Raw genomic sequence first — 18,079 nt, 5'->3', positions numbered from 1 at the left:
AAATTTAAATATGTAAATAATTAAAATTTAAATCCGATAAAATTTTTATATTTTATCGATCGATTCGTCGAAAAAAATATCCGGTTAAAAGTTAAAATATTTTTAATATAAAATACGTAATATATTAATTTTATTATAATCCAAAATATAAGTAATTATACGGATAATTATATATATTGATTTTTATTTATATTTAATTATGGAAAATAATAATAATATTTTTAACTGGTAGGTTATATATAAAATAAAATTTCCAAAATTCGCCCAAATTACCCGCGATATTTTAATTATATTTATTATTTTAATTTTTATCGAACGTTTATAATTATAATTAAATAATTCTATCGGTTTTAATTAATCTTTTTTAAATTTATTTATTATTCGCGATTATATTATTATTTATATTTCGATTAAAAAAGAAATTATTTTTTTGGTCGGTATTAAAATTACCATTATAAAAAATAAATATTTAAACCCGGAAAACGAAGAAATTAAACACGATAAGTTTACGGAATTTGTCGGTTTTATTTATGATTTGGGTAAATTAAATGATAATTTTAATTCCGATAAAAATAATATTATCGAAATGGCCGTTAATAATACCCCAATTCGGGTTAATATTAACCGTATATTTACATTATTTATTTTTATTTAAATTGGATTAAAATATAATAAAATTTTTATGGAAATTTTAACCAAGGCGTTAAAACGGGTACGGAATTATATATCGTATGGGCGTAATTTAAGGAATTTTTAAATGTAAAATATTATTAAATAAATTGTTTTTTTTCGTATTTTATATTCGGTTAATAAAAAAAAAATTATAATTAATTTTCGTTATTTTTTGTTTTTATTATAATTTAATTCATTATATACGAAAAATAATAATAATAATAATAATAATAATAATAATAATAATAATAATAATAATAATAATATTTGTCACGGCCCGGGGTAAGCATAGCACGGAAGCTAGTCTATTGGCATTTATCGACGAAGATTCTATTTTGAGCAGAAGAAAGGAAACAAACAAAATTCTAAGTTTAACGCGACGTAAATAAAAATATTACCCTGGTGGGTCGTTGGTTAGGGGTTAGGGTTAGGGTTTGGTAATTTTATGGTCCAAATATTATATTATCCCTTTCCAAACCTCGTATATCGACGCAGGAAATTATGCGAAGCTTTTGTCAAATTACCCATATCGTCGTTTTTTCTTTTTACCGTTTAATTTTCCATATTTTATTACATTATCCTTTTAATTCGGTTCGTCCAATTTATTTTCGGTAACGGTTTTTATCCAAATTACCAATTGTTTCGGCGGTTTTGCGGCATTTTTATATTTTTTGTGGAAATCGTTAAAGGCTATCGTTAAATTTTTAAAATTTTTAGCCGGGTATTACGTATTGTTTGGATTATATCCTTGCTATGCGACCTGGTATTGCAATGTCTTATTCCGGCCAAATAATCGGGACGTTAGAATTTTATCGATTACAAATTCTGGTTTTCCGTTAATTTTTTTTGGCGGAGGCGGTTTTTTTTTTATTATGGTAATAAGTCCATTGCGGTTTTGCGGAAGCGGTTTGCGTAGAATAAGTTTTTTTTTAAACGATTTAAGTACGTTTAAAATATAGTTATATTTTCGTTTTTTTAAAATTTGTTATGGTCCGGTCCATTGTAAATCCAATTTGGTCGTCGGTACGGTCGTCGGAAACCCTTTTTTTTGACGAAAATATAATCGTTAACCCCAAAATTTATTAGTCGCCGCTTTTTATTAGTTTGTTTTTCCTGTTTCGTTTACGTTTTTAGCGCGTTTTGGCGAACCAATTTTTGGATTTTTTTAATTTGGCGGACGATTTGCAGGGTTTTTTATTTTTGGTTTAAATTAACGGTTGTACTTGGCAGGTCGGTGGATAACGGGTTTCGGGGTTCGGTCCCGAATATTATTTTTAACGGGTATATATTAAGGCTGGAATATTACGCGGCGTTATGGGCAAAATTTAAAATAGGTAAATATACGTTCCAATTAGTTTGGTATTTATTAATATAAAACCGTAGTTTTTAATCCAGTTTTTGGTTGGTAATTTTTACAATATTTTATATTTAAAGGTATAGGGCGTTGCCGTGTCGGTATTTAGTACCTGTAAATTTATTTATCGTCGCCGTAAATTCGGAAATGAACGGTCCGGCGTTATCGCTAATTTAAACGAAAGGTAGTCCTAGGAAACGGTATAAGTATCGGTAATATCGGGAGGCCAGGATTTTTGTTATATCGGTTTTTTGTCCTGGGATAGTGGTTATTAGGCGATTAAATTTGCAAACGAATATCCATATGTAGTCGTATTCGAACCTGTTTTTGGGTATATTTTTTCCGTTAATTGCTATATATTCCTAAACGTAATTCGGTATCGGTAGCGGATGTAATAGGCCCGGGGTTTTGTCGTATTTGCCTTTATTTCGTTCGCAGTCGTAACAGTTTTTAATATATTTCCGAATGGTTTAACTTATGCCTTTCTAAAAATATTGTTTTTTAATCGTTTATATCGTTTTGTTTTATTTTACGTGGGCGAATATTTTGGGTTCGTAAATTTTACGGATTAAAGCGGTCCTTAAAAAAATTTGTTTATTTAAAATCGTTTCCGGAATTATTAGTTTTTTTTGGTATTGGTCTAGCTTTTGTTTTTCGTTTTTTTGTCGTATTAGATTTACCAAATTTACGCCGCTTATTACGTGGCCGTTTGGGTCGGTAATGTTGACGGCGGTTACCGTAGGTGTGATTTTTTTAGGTGGGATTAAAGTTATTATTCGTTTTTTTTTTCGAATTTTAATTATTGGAAGGTTTGCCGTTTTGCGGGATAGGGTATCGGCGGCTATATTGTTTTTACCGCGGCGGTATTAAAACGTAATATTAAAATTGGCCAGGAAATTTGCCCAACGTATTTATCGAATCGAAAAAAGTCGTTTTATAAAATAGTAAATTAAAATTTGGTGGTTTGTAATTACGAAAAAATTTATTCCTAATAATTTTGGTTCGTAATGTTTTAGCGTTTAAATTATTGCCAACAGTTTTCGGTTTTGGATTGGGTATGCGCGTTTTATTGGGGTTATCGTTTTTGAAAAATATTTTACAGGTTTTTATTTTTTATCCGGTTGCTGTTACCAAATTATTCCGCCGGTCGCGTTACGTAAAACGTCGGTTTTTATTTTGGTCGGTCGGCCTGGGGTAAAAAATACCATAACCGGTATATTGTAGGTTAAACGTTTTATTTCCCCAAATATTCGCCTTTATTTTGGTCCTATAATAAATTTGGCGTTTTTTTTAATAATCGGTTTAACGGTTCGGTAACGTTATTGGTATGGTGGTAAAATATTCGGATATAATTGTATAATCCCAAAAAGGAATATACGGTTGTTTTGGGCGTAAGGTTTTCGAATTTTTAATCGTTAATAGCCTGTAGTTTGTCCGAATTAATACGGATACCCAAACCTGTTTTTATAACGATATTAAGATAATTAACCGTAATAACGTTAAATCGAAATTTTTTAATATTTTTTTGGAGGTCGACCCGGTTTAATTGGTAAATAATTTTTTTATTTGGTTTTAATATTTTTTTTCGTTTCCGTCGGAATAAACCAAAATATTGTCGGCGTATACGTTGGTAAATAAGTCCAAAGGTTTATTTAGTTAAGCGTTAATAAAAGATTGTTACCAAATTGGGCCGATTTTTAACCCAAAAGGAAATATTTTTTATTGAAAGGTGTTTTAACGGGTGCGGAAAGCAGTGAGGTATTTTGAACTAATAGTTATACGTAACCGGTTAAAAGTTCGGATAATGTCGATTTTCGTAAATCTTTTTGTATTACGATAATTAAAAATAGTTCCGTTGATATCCGGGGCTGGTATAAATCGATTTTTTTAAAAATTGGTTAATTTATCGGTAGTCGGTGCAAAAACGGCGTTTTTTGGAATGTGGTTTAGGTACGAATAGGATAAGCGTTGGGTCGGCCTATATATAGGGTTTAATAAACCTAATACGTAGTAATTTATCGATTGTTTTTTTTTAAGCGGTAGGAATTTTATAGGTGTTTTATACGTCGGAAGCGATCCTATTTTCGGTTTGTTTAATTCTAAAATTATATTATATTCTGGGCGATATGGAGGTAGGTTGGTAAAAGCTATTTTCGAAAAAAATCTTTTTAGGTAAGTGAATTGGGATGGTAATTTACGTCGGACCAATTCGATATGGTCGGGGTTTTTATTTTCCGGGAACGGGATTGGTTTTTTTTTGTTGGTTTTTTATTGGTACGAACGGCCGACGGCAAATAAATTAATGGCGGGTTTTTCGGGTCCAATTTTTAACGTAATGGGCTGCGTGGGTAATGGGTACGATTTTCATCGTTTTTTTCGGGGGTCGGTATCCAGTTTATATTAAAAAGCGGTTATATTTATAACGGTTTAATCCTTACCCAAAATAACCGGGGTCGGTCTGGGTTTTAAAAAGGTTATTTAGCGCTACGGTCGTCGAAATATTTATACCCTTTTAATTTTTCGTTCGAATATTCGGTCGCGCCGTTTTGCATCGGTTTGCGTAACCGGATCGGGTTTGTCCAATATATTCGGAAATTTAATGGTTGGCGAGAATTTTGCCAACGATAATATCGTTTTAGGCCATACGAACGTTTACGTTTTCGGGTAAATCCAAATATCCTATTCGATTAACCAATCCTGCCCAATAAATATATTATATCCATTTTCCGTTACGTAAAATATTTGGTTATTAAACCGGCGTCTATCGATTTCCAAAGTCGCTTTTAATTTGTACGTAATGCGTTTTGCGTCCTGTTTGCGGTAATCCGACAAAAATAGCGGGGTTTTTAACCTTTAAAGCCGGGCTCCTAGCCGTTTTGCGGCATATTTAACGATCGTTGGGCTAATTAAAAAAAAATGTCTATTCCGGTATTACAAAAAGCTTTAACTAATAATTTTACACTATTAACCTATATTTAAGTTCGAATAATAAAAAATTTAAATCGTGGATTATTACCAATCTAAACTATCGTAAATATTTGGACCACCGAAAAAGCTTTTGGCGGTTTTACTTTTTTCCCGATCGCTTTTATTCGTTACTAGTATTGTAATTGTCCTTAAAATCCAAAGCCCTAATTGCTTTCGTTTTATTGGGGCATTTAAATAATTTGTATTTTTCTTTCCCGTACGCGAAATAAGTATTGGTTTCCCAATAAACCATTTTTTTAATTTTTGTTAAATTACGTCCTGTGGCGTTTATTATTTTAGGTACTATATCGCTTTTTTCTTTTTTATTTGGGTTATTGGATTCGTAATAACGTCTTCGATTATTTTTTTTATTTTTATTTGGGCTATAGGGGTATTTTTCTTTTTTATTTTTACCGCGATTTTTCTGTTTTCGTTCCTTTTGTTCCCGATACGTTCGCTAAGTGCTATAAGCTGTATCGGCCACCAAATTTGCGAATTTTTTATAAAATATTTTGGGGTTTTTGCTATTTCGTAATAACCGGTAATCGAAATCTGCCGGAATATATTGCCACAGCGTAATTTTGCGTTTTCCTGTTGGTATTCCAATTTTATCGGCGAAAATATTTATTTCGGTAATAAAATTGTAAACGTTATTACCTGGTCCGTATTTAAAATACATTTTTAATAATTTTTCCCATATTTCGGACGTTTAATTGCTATTATAATATACCGTGGCCAAAACTTAGATTATTTTTGCTACGTATAAATACGGTTAGGTTTTTAAATTGTATATAGTTTCCAACATCGTTATTGGTCGGTCGTCTAATAGGCTAAACAATTTTGCCATGCGGCTTCGTTTAATTCGGAAAATTGTATTATCTTTTTCGAAATAATTTGCTAATTTCGTAATTTAACGGTTAAAAGTGGTTAAATTGCCGGAAAATGTATTTGGATTTAATTTTTTATTTTTGGTTTTTTTACTGTAATGCGGGTTGGCTGTTTTTTGGTTATAGCCGTACGGTTTAAATGTTTTTTTGCTGGTTAGGCCGGTCGGTTCGAACCTGGTGCTTCCAAAGGCGTTATTTTCGGGTATGGCTTATCGGTTTTCCGGTTGGTTATTCTATTTTTCGGTTTACAAGCGTATAATAACTGCCTGTAACCTAGCGATTTCGCTAGCTAAATTATTTCCGTTTACTATTATATTTGGGTTTGTTTCCGGCGTTATATACCTTACTTTTGCAAATTCGAATTCGTTTAAATTTTCCTTAGGCGTTTTTATATTAAGCTACGCGGTATTCGAAAAAAAATTAACTTCGATTTCGTTTTCGAATATGGAATCGGTATTTGGCGTAAAATCGGTTTTATTCTTTGGTTGGGTCGGGTCGTCGGTGGAGCGATTTGTTTATTCCGTTTTGTTCGAAATTAACCTTTGTAATTTTCTGTTCGCAGGTGGATGGTTTTTTAGCCTGGGCATAGATTGGGGTCGGTCTGGGTTTGAAATTAACGTTTTTATCAATCTCCGGTCGGGTCTGGTTTGTCGAATGCGGATTTATTTTCGTCGTTCGCCAGCGGCGTGAAGATAGGTTGTTGTGCCTTATTCGTTAATCGCTAGGCCAGCGATTTTTTTGAAAGTAGAATTGTGTCACGGCCCGGGGTAAACATAGCACGGAAACTAGTCTATTGGCATCTATCGACGAAAATTCTACTCTAAGCAGAAGAAAGGAAACAAACAAAGTTTTGAATTTGACGCGACGTAAATAAAGGTATTACCCTGGTGGGTCGTTGGTCAGGGGTTAGGGTTAGGGTCTGGTGATCTTATGGTCCAAATGTCACAATATTGGAAAATTTATCATTTTATATTACGTTTATTTTGGTATAATTTCCTTCGGAATTTTACAAATGTTAATTTTGAAATATTTACGTATTTACGGGTTTTTCCCACGGGGGCCCGCGGGCTGCCAAAAAAACCCGCGTTTAAATTTGGGCCGGGTTAGGCCCCCCATAAATATTACAGTTTACCCGCGGGCCCCCCGACCCACCCATTTGGGCCGGCGCGGGCCCCCACGGGCGGGTTTTGGCAGGCCTTAATTCCAAAGACATGGATATAAGGTTAATTTTTATAATTGCACCGCGTTATAATGAAGACGTACTGGAGGATATAAACTAGTACGTAGTATATACTTATAATTGGCTGCCTCGAAATATAGTTTCACGCTGCTTTAAAATAGCTTATTATATCCCTTTAAACCACAATGGGTTCTCCCAATTTAATCCCCAAGTTTACCTACCCAAAATGCAATTTATATAGTTTTTTATAGCCTTAGTTTTTTCCAACCAGTGTTTCTTTTTAATTCTTACCAAGAAGTTAAAATCTCTGCGTCTCCAGCATATCCTGTTACTTTGTATAAAACTCGCATGTATACTAAGGGTTATACTTTACATAATTAAAACCGCCAATAAATTAAAGGTGAAGCGATTTTAATAACCACGAAGAATAAATTAGTAATATTTATATATCTTTTATATTGCGTTTTATTTAACGATATAAAGAACTTAATAATTGCAAAATTATATATTCCAGGCACACACCTATTTACAAGGGTACCGAGCAGGGTACCCCCGTAATTATCCCCAGGGGCTAATTACCTGTAAATATAATTTTATAACGGCCGCAAACGTATCTTTATATTATAATGTTACAATAATATTTACAGTGTTAAATTAAAGTATTAATAACCATTTTATTATATAAAAAGCCGTATATATAAAACCCTCCGTTTTAAATAAATAATTATTCAAATTATATAAAGTTTAAGTTACACTTTAAAACAGTTAAATTATTATTAGGCTTTTTATAATATTTATTAATTAGCAAATAATTATTATTTATAAAAAATTGGTATATTATACCTAGTTGGAAAATTATTAATAAATATACTTTTAAAAATGTTTTTTGCGTATTTTAACATTTGATTTAAGGGGTATTACTTGTATTTAACTCGTAGTCTAATATTTAATTAGTAAAGTCAACGTGTTGTATTTTCCTTAATTATAAACAATAAAATATAAAATATTTTTTTAATATTATTTAATTTAATTATTTATTAACGTATAATATATATGTATTTCCAATAATAAATAAAATTTATATAAATAAACGTACTTTATACTATTTACTATTATTATTTAAATTATTAAAGTGCTTTTTAATTAGCCTTTTTCATAGGGATTAATTATATATAACTCCCTTATATAATTTATCCCGTTTTAAATTCGCCAGCCCGTGGGCACTTTATAATATATTTAAAAAGCTTATAAGTAATTATTAGCCCTTAAATTATATTTAGGGCTAATAAAACCCGCCCTTTCTTTTAAAATATTATCCCTTTTTTTAAAATAAACCTCGGCCAACTTATTTATTATTTCAACGATCCGGTTTTATTATTATTTTATAAGCGGTTAAATAGAATTTGGAGGTTTTGAATATTAATGCCTTTGGTAAAAGTAAAATTTAAAATATAATAACGTGGTTATTAAATATAAAAATATACTTTAATATTAAATTTTAAAAGTGTAGAGGTTATAATATTACCCAGTTATAAGTAGCGTATTAAAAGCGTTTTCTTAAATATATATTTATTAAATATTATAATAAATCATAAAAAACGAGATAAAAGAAAATAATTTAAAACATTTATATTTAAGAAATAGCTTTAATTAGAAGTTTTAAACTTTTAAAGGTTATATGGGCTTATAATAAATATTTCTTTATTTCAAGTTAATACTTTATTTTACGACGTTACTCCAATTTTAAATAATTATTTAAAAAGAAATATTTTTTGTTACAAGTTAAATTATAAATATTAAATTTTATTTACATATTATAATGGAAGCAGCTTTATTTTATAGCTGTTATGTTAAGCTTACGTATAAAGTATTAATAACTTATAATTAAAAGCGTAAATTATAAAAAAAGCGTTTTTTCTCGTTATAAAATTCTTTTTATATACCCTTTACCATTTTAATTTATAAAATTGCTTTGCGAATTTTAATTCCGGCGACCGAGGTTATAAATACCTTAACATATATTATAATAACCTTAGGTATTATAATTCTTTACGTATTTAATATAGCCTGTTAATTTCAGGGCTTATTCCTAAATTGGAGTTCCATTAATTAAGCCGCGTGGTTTAATTCGTAAAATAATTAATAATTATTTATTTTGTATTTTTAATTATTATATTGGTTAAGTTATTATATGGATGGTTTTAATTTGCAAATGGAGGTTAATCTTTTAATAAAATTTGAAATTTGAAATTCTTTTTCATTATATTTTTATTTTTGAATATATTTTTAAAATTTCTGCTCGTGGAGGGTGGGATATGTATAGGTATATATATTAACTTTGGTTAATATATTACGTAGTATAAAATGTTAAATATTCGAATAGGTAAAATAATAAATATTTTTAATAAAATTTACAATCGAAACGGGTTTATATGTTTACCAATTTTAACAATTAAATAACCGATATAATCAAACGTCCACGTAAAAACCTTATTTAATATTATAAAAATTGCGTATTTTATATATAAATTTAATAAAATTTACCTATTTTTAAATGTATTTTATATTTATTTTAAATTAAATAAAAATGTGAGCGTTGTTTTATTATTATATATAATTAATATAAAATTTTTACATAAAAGAATCTTATTTTATTAGACCATTTATTAATAAATATATTAATTATTAAATTTATTATATATTTATATTAATAAAATAATAACGAATAATAATTTAAAGAAAACCTTTTTACGTAAATGGTAATAAAATCATACTTATTATTTTATAAAAGTCAAAAATTTATATATATTATTATTTATATATAAAATTTAAATAAGGCGTTAAATATAATAATATTATTATTTATTTATATTATCAATTTTATACAGCGTGTTTTAAGATAAAACTGTTACCATTAAAAACCCCTTATCCGGGGTTTTATAATTTTTATTTTATTTTTTTTTACCACTTTTATTTTATTAAATATCGGCTAATAATCAAATACACAGTTAAAAAACCGTATCGCCGTTGCGCATACAGTATTTGAGCAGTGCGCATACCGTGTAACTTCCTCCACATGCGACGATAATCGACAAGATGTCCTTAGACTAGAACGGGCGCGATCTTTTCGGCCTAAAGGTACATGGAGCGCCCGGTCCACCCTGCAACGCAGGGGGGTTTAGTTTGAGCACTGAGACTAATGATAACGTTCGATTAATCGACTAGCACAGCAGAAGGCCTATTAACAACAGGAAAAATAAATTTAACCTATTAATAAAGCAGTAGAAGGGATAATATTTACGCGTGGAAATAGAAGTTTCACAAAAACTATATTTTCATAGTTAGTAATCCCTCCACGCCTTGTCCAGGGGTGGAATAAACGGTTTCGCAATGGGGCACTCTTGCTGTAAACGAAACGCATCGTAGTGTTATTTATTCAGTCTTAATTCATTCGTCACGACTGTTAAATTAACTACATTGTAAAACAATTGCCTCCACAACGCTTTCTATATTAGTTCGGGACAAGAAATACCTATATATAGGAAACAGTCATATCACAAAAGCGCGAAACAAGACTACGTCGTTCGTAGGTTAAATCGTTCCTTGACCCTCTTGAAACTTTTCAGTCTCACTATTTCAATGGACTGCGAAAGTTCTCCCTGCTTTGGACGTCTTATTTATAGCAAAACAAATATGAAACAGCGACTTGGCATTGGCGATGGAGTGGACTTGTGCATAAAAGCAGCACTAGTCGTTTGGGAGGTGTGAATGTCAAAAAAATGACAAACTATAAAAGACATCATTACCACGTATTGCACCAGTAGGTCGGCTAGCTGTGTGCGAGTCCAAATACAACAATCACGAGTCCAACATCAGCAGCTACCAACAAACAACGCTCGAGACCATATCCTTCCATTTTGTCAGGACAAAATGCAGTTTCCCCAATTTTTCATTATTATGACGACCGTTTACACTGCCGCCGTGCGGGCGAGCTGCAGTGATCCGGTCGACGGATCTTGTCCACTCAAGCCATTACAGGGGATTTGGTCATGCTCTACAAACAACACGGTTGTGTAAGTTGAAGCTTCCGTGAATGCTCAGCATTTCTGTTTAATTTCTCTTTTTTTCTTTTTTTTAAGCTGCCTTTCGGCGCCTTTTTCCATTTTAATGTGCCGCCGCCGCCGGCCTTTGCATCAACGATCCAGAATGGGCGAAAAGAAATGGTTTGCTAACAGTTATTGGTTGATTCCATCTAGGGCTTGCTGTACCACACAATACGAATGTAGCCAAAGCATTAATAAGTATAATGGGGGAAAGAAATAGGAACTTGTGGGGAGGGATGAAAGGGGGCAAACGAAGCAAATCTATGGCTTTTTGATGGCTTGAAGCGTTTATTTCCTAAGGTCACCTAAGGCCTGCCAAAACCCGCCCATGGGGGTCCGCGCCGGCCTAAATTTGAACGCGGGTTTTCTTGACGGCCCGCGGGCCCGTGTGGGAAAACCGTATATACGCAAATATTTTAAATTTTATATTTATAAAATTCCGAACAAAATTGCAATATCCGTGTAAACATTTACGTCACAGCCGAAATAAAAAGTAATTTATATAAATATTATATTTAACAACTGTCACAATGTTACGGCCAAATATAAATTGGAAAACCTTAACATATTAGGCGATATTAACGAAACTTTTAAATCAAAAAAAGCAAAAAAATGTCCATTAACGGCGCGTTGGAAAAACGCGTTTAAATCCGGGGTTAATATACTCTTTATCCAATCCCTGGTTTGGCGTAAGGCCGAATCGTAATTTGAATAGTAAGTTTAAAAGCCTAATCCTCACACTAATTATAATAAATTTAAAATAATATTACGGCGTATATAATTATTATTTATGGAAGCGGTATAATAATTTCAAGAACGTGTTAAAACCTGGCTTAATTTATAAGTTACTAATTTAAAACATCTTCCCCCCTCGGGGAGTATTGGCCGAAATTTAAATAATATTAAATACTTTTTATAATAAAATGTGATTACCGGTACAACGCAAAGAATAGCCCATAAACTTTACAGGTGCTCGCATACCTTGATAATCTTAACCACCGGCGTTTATATACCTGCATTATTTGTAATTCGCGCCACTTGCACCGGTTTTGTTTATAACGCAAAAAAATAATTACGCGCGCACGCGATTTCGTTCGATCGTATTATATCCGAGCGAAGTTGTTATAGCGCTATAAATAAAAACGATGTAGGTGCAGGTATTACAATTGCAGGTGGTGCGAATTACAGGTGACATGGTGCAAATAATGTAGGTGCGTAAACGCTAGTAATTGTCATTTTTGGGGGGGTTCTGCGTGGCTTCCGCTGGCGTTATGTACCGACATGTGTGTGTACTGTAAGATGTCCACCTGTTGGTATTATAGCGAATTGTATTGGTAAAATAGCCACACCCTTCGAAAATTCCTTACTCGTAGATCCAAGCCAAAGCAGGCAGGTGGAGCTGCATGCATTTTACTATACCTATGGAGCACTTCGGAGGGAAGAGCGCGCTATGAAGTGTGGAAGAAGCGTGCTCAGTGTTTGTTTAGTCCCAGGGAAAGCCTGGGTAGGTTGACTGGATTACATGGTTATCACCAACTAGCCTGTCGACTCAGGCCGAGGACCAGCTGTATCAAATTCTCCCTCCACAGAATTAACATAGTCTAAGCCACTGCAAATTCGAGCAAATCACAAAAAAAGGTGTTTTCTTGATGGACAGGTTATTGCCTGGCAAATCCCCTCAGCTGTTTCCCGCTACCGCTTGACCTCTTGGTGTATAAAAGACGCTTTGCCAAATGCTGCTCAGAATGTGGAAGAAAGGCAACGGGACAGATTCACTAGATTCTCAGCAGTAGCCCAGTCCATCTTATAACCCGTATTTAACAAACTGGAACCATGCCAGTATGATGGTGTTGAAGACTGACTCTCCTTCAACTATGCCCACGTATTTCGAATTTCCTCTGACTCTGACACTTTGTCTCGGCTGGGAAGTGCTGCCATTTCTCCTGCGACTACGATGGCGGCCAGACTCGGCTTTAATTTTGCGGTGCTACTACTCGAACTACTAGGCACTCTCAGCTTTTACGAGAGCAGCAATAGGACCAGTCACTGAAAGATTACGGTTCCTCACCCTCGCTATGACTCGCGCCTGGTTTCTTTGGCCAGGAAGAGAGGTAGATTAAAAGGCTCGCCTTACTGCGGAGACTCCGCTCCCTTCATCTGATGCTGTTCACAGGGCTTGATCATCTGAGGGGTCAGTCCGGGACCAATTCTTGTGCCCCTGATGGGCAGGGGCCCAACGGAAATGCATTCATCATTGTAAGGGGAGGGTGATAAAGATAACACAAGGGGGTCGAGGGGCTGAGCAGCGCAGGGATCCTTCATTTAGTAGATAAACTCCTGTACAAACTGACAGAAATGAAGTTTACCGCATAGGGTTCTAGAGTAAGATATGGAAAGGGACAATGAAAATGATAAACAGCAATTTCAATAGTCGAATAGGTAAGGTAGATAGATACCTACGCCAACAAGGAGACCAGATATAGGGTAAGTAGGAGAATGGATGAAGCTGTAATTGTAATTGCCTTGATAAAAGAACAAGACGGATTGCTGGCAAAAGCCTACTCAAAAAATGCCTTACTTCATCTTGGAGCCCTCGATTTCACCATCAGGCTTCGTGGCCGTGATCGCGACGTATCTCCAGGCTCCCAGGCCTACGAAACCCCTAGCACCAGCCATAGTGTTGATAAAAAACCTTTGCAAGCCAAACAGCCTTACAAAAAAGTAAGGCATAATAGCCATGTAGTAAAATAGCCGGAGCATGGGTCGTATATATTCCGAATAGTCGCGCACCTCAACGTTTTCGAAGCCTGCCTCCCGAATTATATCCTCAAACAAGCCCGTATTGGACCGCTGACATGTTGGCATGGCCGCCCATTTGTTGACTTCTTTCAAATCGCTCGCGAGGCTGCCAGGCGGCGCATCGGGATCATCCAAATCGTGTTTGTACTCGAACAGCGCTATGCGCCCACCCGGCTTGAGGACGCGATAGACGCCCGCTAGCACCGCCTCTGGGTCCGTGGAGTGCAAAAAGGTCTCTATCGTGTAGAGTCTATCGTGAGACGCAGACGGGATGGTTTCTATGTGGTGATAGTCCATCCTCTGGACGGTGAGCTGCCCTTCGGGAAGCCTGGCCTTCGTAATGTTGCGCCGCGCTTTAGACACGTGGTGGTCGATGACGTCGAATGCGGTGATATGAAGACCCTTTTTTCCCATGTAACTGGCGACGTGTGCAACTCCACAGCCAGCGTCAATTACTCTGGAGCCTTCAGGTAGTTGTAAAGCCTCAAATAGCTTCTGTTCCATACGTCGCAGGGCGCGGCCGATTGGGAATGGGAACGATTGGCCATTTTCGTAAAACTCATAATGCCTGGACCCGCCTAGAACTAGTTTGTAACCGATCCTACTTTCCAGCGATTGGTAGTATGATTCGAGAGCCGGGTTGGTGTTGATGACTGGATGAGCAGGCTGCTCTGTTTTTTGCGTGGGAGTAACCATCACTGAGAAGAAGGGATGAAGGCACAGGTTGACAGTTTTCAATGGAAAGCGAACAAATGTAGCCCCTGTTAAACCTGCAAAAGCGAGAAAATTGTTTGTCAACTCCGATATCGATGTGGTGCTGGTACCTGAACTAACTGGGAGTTCACCACGGAAAGGAATACTGTGTTTCTTAGATATCGCAGAATAATGCAGAAGGGTGAACCAGAAAAAGAAATACAAGGGAACGTAGAAATAAACTAACACCACACCGAGTAAAGGCTTCCATCGCAGCGTGTGAGGTGGGGAATGGACCTGTCACATCCAAACAAGCCGGGTGTCAGCAGGGATGTGTAAGCACTTGGGCGCTAAAACTCTATCGTCTATCCATCTCGGATCCCAACGCGTCTTTGAGGTTCTTTTACACTTTGTCATCTACATGGTTTTGCCAATGCAGACCACTTATTTTGTGTGATGTGCGCCGAGAAACACTGTCTACCTAGATACTCCCTAGGTATCCCAGGTGGGGTTCTGATAACCGTCATTGTCTTCTACCCCAGGCGGGCGTTAAAATTATGCACCTGCACATGCCACATCCTTGAGTGATTGCGGCTTTGTTACTGCAATTGCCCGTCGTTGGCATGGATATCAATTGAGGCAATCAACCAACGAGATACCCGAGTCCCATAAGCGAAGCCACATTGCATATTCTTGCCGCCGCCTGCGACCATCCGACCGCTATTGCTGGCCAGGCAACTCAGGCTGTTTTTGTCCTACATTTCTGTTTTGTATGAGAAGGCTTCTTAGGCAGCTAGCTTCCGCCATGCGGGCACGAAACACGCCCTCAACTCGCGAGTCCGGTGATAGAAAAACTGTGTCACCCCTTCGGTCTTCCCCTGGCTTCTTTATCAGTTTTCTTTTCAAGCAAATGTTCTGTGTCACATGGCTGGACCATTTTTCTAAGTTCTGCATACTATGTCTACTATCTAATTACTCAGGCCTCTCTATTTCCGTCTAGTTTGTTGCCCCAAATCCGTCCCCCCTGTGTCACCAATTCTATTTTATTTCTTGTGTACCTCGCGAGTATCAAACAGCTCATTTGCACAAACAATCCTACAGTACCTGTGGTCTTGAACAGCCCAAAGACCCAATCATTTCTGCGTCCAGACGCCATTACCAATCAGACTGTCAAAAATGCCGAAGTCACTTCTCTGACAGAAATGGTGGGATGGGTGTCATCGAGCCGCGACCGCGGCACAGTCGATATTCTCCGGTCAAGCTGTCTCACCATCTTCCTCTGCGTTTGGATCGCAACGTACCCTTATATACCATCAATCAACGACAAGTGGTACCACCGCTTCATCGACAAAGCAAATATGGCGTGCATTGGCTTTTTAGGCCCGGACTTTCTCTTTGGTCTTGCCATTGGGCAGTTAGCCAGTGCACGTCGCAGTGTCAAAGTAAGAACGTGCTCTGTTCTTCCATCTTCCAAGTGCCCCCTTTTCCACTCCACTGACCACAGTTGTTTAGATATTTCGTGATAGCAATCTCGTCCCGGAAAGGCAAAGCTGGACCCTCAGCCATGGCTTTTTTGCCGACATGGGAGGCTTCCAGCTCAAAGCTCCCGACTTTCCCAACGGGTTCCCCATTAACGCAGAGCAGCTATTCTACCTCGTCAAGCATGGCCACCTTGACTTTCCCGTTCTTACGAAGGAAGAAATATGTCAAAGAAGTCGTGTGGACGAGCTTTCGAGGTAAACGCTCATCCATCCTATGGACTCCTTTCCTCAGCTGCTCACAGCTCGAAAATGAACAGAATTATAACCATATGGCAGGCTTTATGGTTCACCATCACAGAGGTCCAGAGGGTTGCCAACGGCTACCCAATGACCACTTTGGAGTTAACGGCCATTTCATTTGCCGTTGTCATGATGGCCACATCAGGAAGCTGGTACTTCAAACCATCCATAACGCAAGCCACCTACCTCAACACAAAGAACCAGCGCACAGTGAAGCTGATTAGGAAGCATGCTCGTTCCACTGTAGGCTTCTTTTCCCACAGATCATACCCAATCACAGGATGTTTTCTGTATCATCCAGGGCGGAAGATAAACGACTGACTCCAGGCCAATGCAGACCCACCCGCAGCTTCCTCATATCTACTACCGCACGCCACTAGACTTTATATCGCGCCGCAAGTTTCCACATCGACAAACATTGGTCGTATTACTGCGAGCTCTCGCACAAGTTCAAGGTTCCACTGTTCAACCGCCGCATGACTACAACTCCTTGGGACCGTTTCCCCTCGGAGCTGTGGTTCCCCGTTGATGGGTGGATTATCCCCTTCGGGCTGGCTGTCCAGGTCCCTTTTTGCGTTTGCTTCCTTGTCGCGTGGGACTTTCATTTCCCCACCGCGCATCAGAGCAGCTTCTCTGGCGGATTTGCGCGGTCTATCACGCCTTGTTCTCTCTCTTCGGCACTGGATACTACATGTTTGGTTCCTTCCGAGACGCTGAGAGAATGGTGCCCTTACCAGGTTTTGCATCCAGCCTCGGCACAATCACAACATCATCGGCGACCGTTGCCGCACAACCAGCAAGTCTCCAGCGCCACGAAAAGGCCCTGACCCCCCATTCCATCGGACTACGAGGTCGAGCTTCAATGTCTGCGCCTCAGTAGGATAAATAGCAGCGACTCGGCCGATAGCATGATCCACACATCGCGGCCACTGGTCCAGCGCAAGACGGGCCTACCAAGGTCGATGGCCCGGCTCGAGCGCTGGCTTGTGGGGTGGCGCAACATCTCTCCCGATCAAGATCCTGAGATGGAGGTGCCTCTACGTGTGATACTACCTATCCTTGTCGCATGTGCTACATATATCATGTGCCGGCTATACATCTACTTTGAGGACTTCATCGGATTAAGGTCCCAACCTTTTGGGATATACATGACGGTAAACAAGTTTGTGCCGTTCTTATAACGGGCATGGTTCAAAATGTGTTAGTTGCATGAGGTGGCAAAACATTTAAGTAGCCTGGTGAGGAGGTAGGTAAACTAGGAAGCGTATTTATTCAGTTGGGTAGCCAGTTCATTTGCAAGTCGTTCCGGTCAATTCGTTGGGTTGGATAACGAATCTTGTTTGGCTTTGGGCGTGGGCCGTTCTCGATGAACCGAACAAATGTGACCACTCGCCGTATCAAAAGGTCGGCGAATCTGATAATTGGCTGGGGTGCCATCGCTGCCGTCGGGTCTGCGGGATTTCTTTTGTGACCAGGTGCCATTGCCATCCTCAGCTCATCTTGGCGTGCGGGGGTCGGTATGATGGCCTCAGTATTCAGGCCTCAATTCCTCCGAACCATCAGTCTAGCGAACCGAGTTTAAAGTGAGAGATAGGTGGCTAAGGTGCTAAGTGATAGCAAAGAAACGAACAAGAAATGGACAA

The 18,079-nt window shown here is 37.0% G+C and overlaps 3 protein-coding genes across 3 annotated transcripts; 2 read left to right on the top strand and 1 right to left on the bottom strand.

Annotated features, from left to right (window-relative positions):
• Nucleotides 1-10,990: 10,990 nt before the first annotated feature.
• PgNI_00029 (uncharacterized protein) lies at nt 10,991-11,137 on the top strand (the record flags this gene model as incomplete). Its single annotated transcript, XM_031120113.1, has 1 exon — nt 10,991-11,137. One exon carries the CDS (start codon nt 10,991-10,993, stop codon nt 11,135-11,137), a length of 147 nt encoding a protein of 48 aa, XP_030987863.1.
• A 2,600-nt stretch (nt 11,138-13,737) lies between these two features.
• On the bottom strand, nt 13,738-14,926 carry PgNI_00028 (uncharacterized protein; the record flags this gene model as incomplete). The annotated part of the gene is made up of 2 exons (XM_031120112.1): nt 13,738-14,628; nt 14,903-14,926. The coding sequence occupies 2 exons, from the start codon at nt 14,924-14,926 to the stop codon at nt 13,738-13,740; spliced, it is 915 nt and encodes a 304-aa protein (XP_030987864.1).
• Nucleotides 14,927-15,758: 832 nt separating this feature from the next.
• On the top strand, nt 15,759-17,263 carry PgNI_00027 (uncharacterized protein; the record flags this gene model as incomplete). The annotated part of the gene is made up of 4 exons (XM_031120111.1): nt 15,759-16,097; nt 16,168-16,391; nt 16,454-16,679; nt 16,817-17,263. Coding segments are annotated over 4 exons (1,236 nt in total), but the record flags the coding sequence as incomplete, so codon positions are not given.
• Nucleotides 17,264-18,079: the final 816 nt, after the last annotated feature.

This window comes from Pyricularia grisea (assembly GCF_004355905.1).
Source record: "Pyricularia grisea strain NI907 chromosome Unknown Pyricularia_grisea_NI907_Scaffold_1, whole genome shotgun sequence".
Taxonomy (NCBI): domain Eukaryota; kingdom Fungi; phylum Ascomycota; class Sordariomycetes; order Magnaporthales; family Pyriculariaceae; genus Pyricularia; species Pyricularia grisea.
This window is presented reverse-complemented; position numbering and strand designations above follow the sequence as displayed.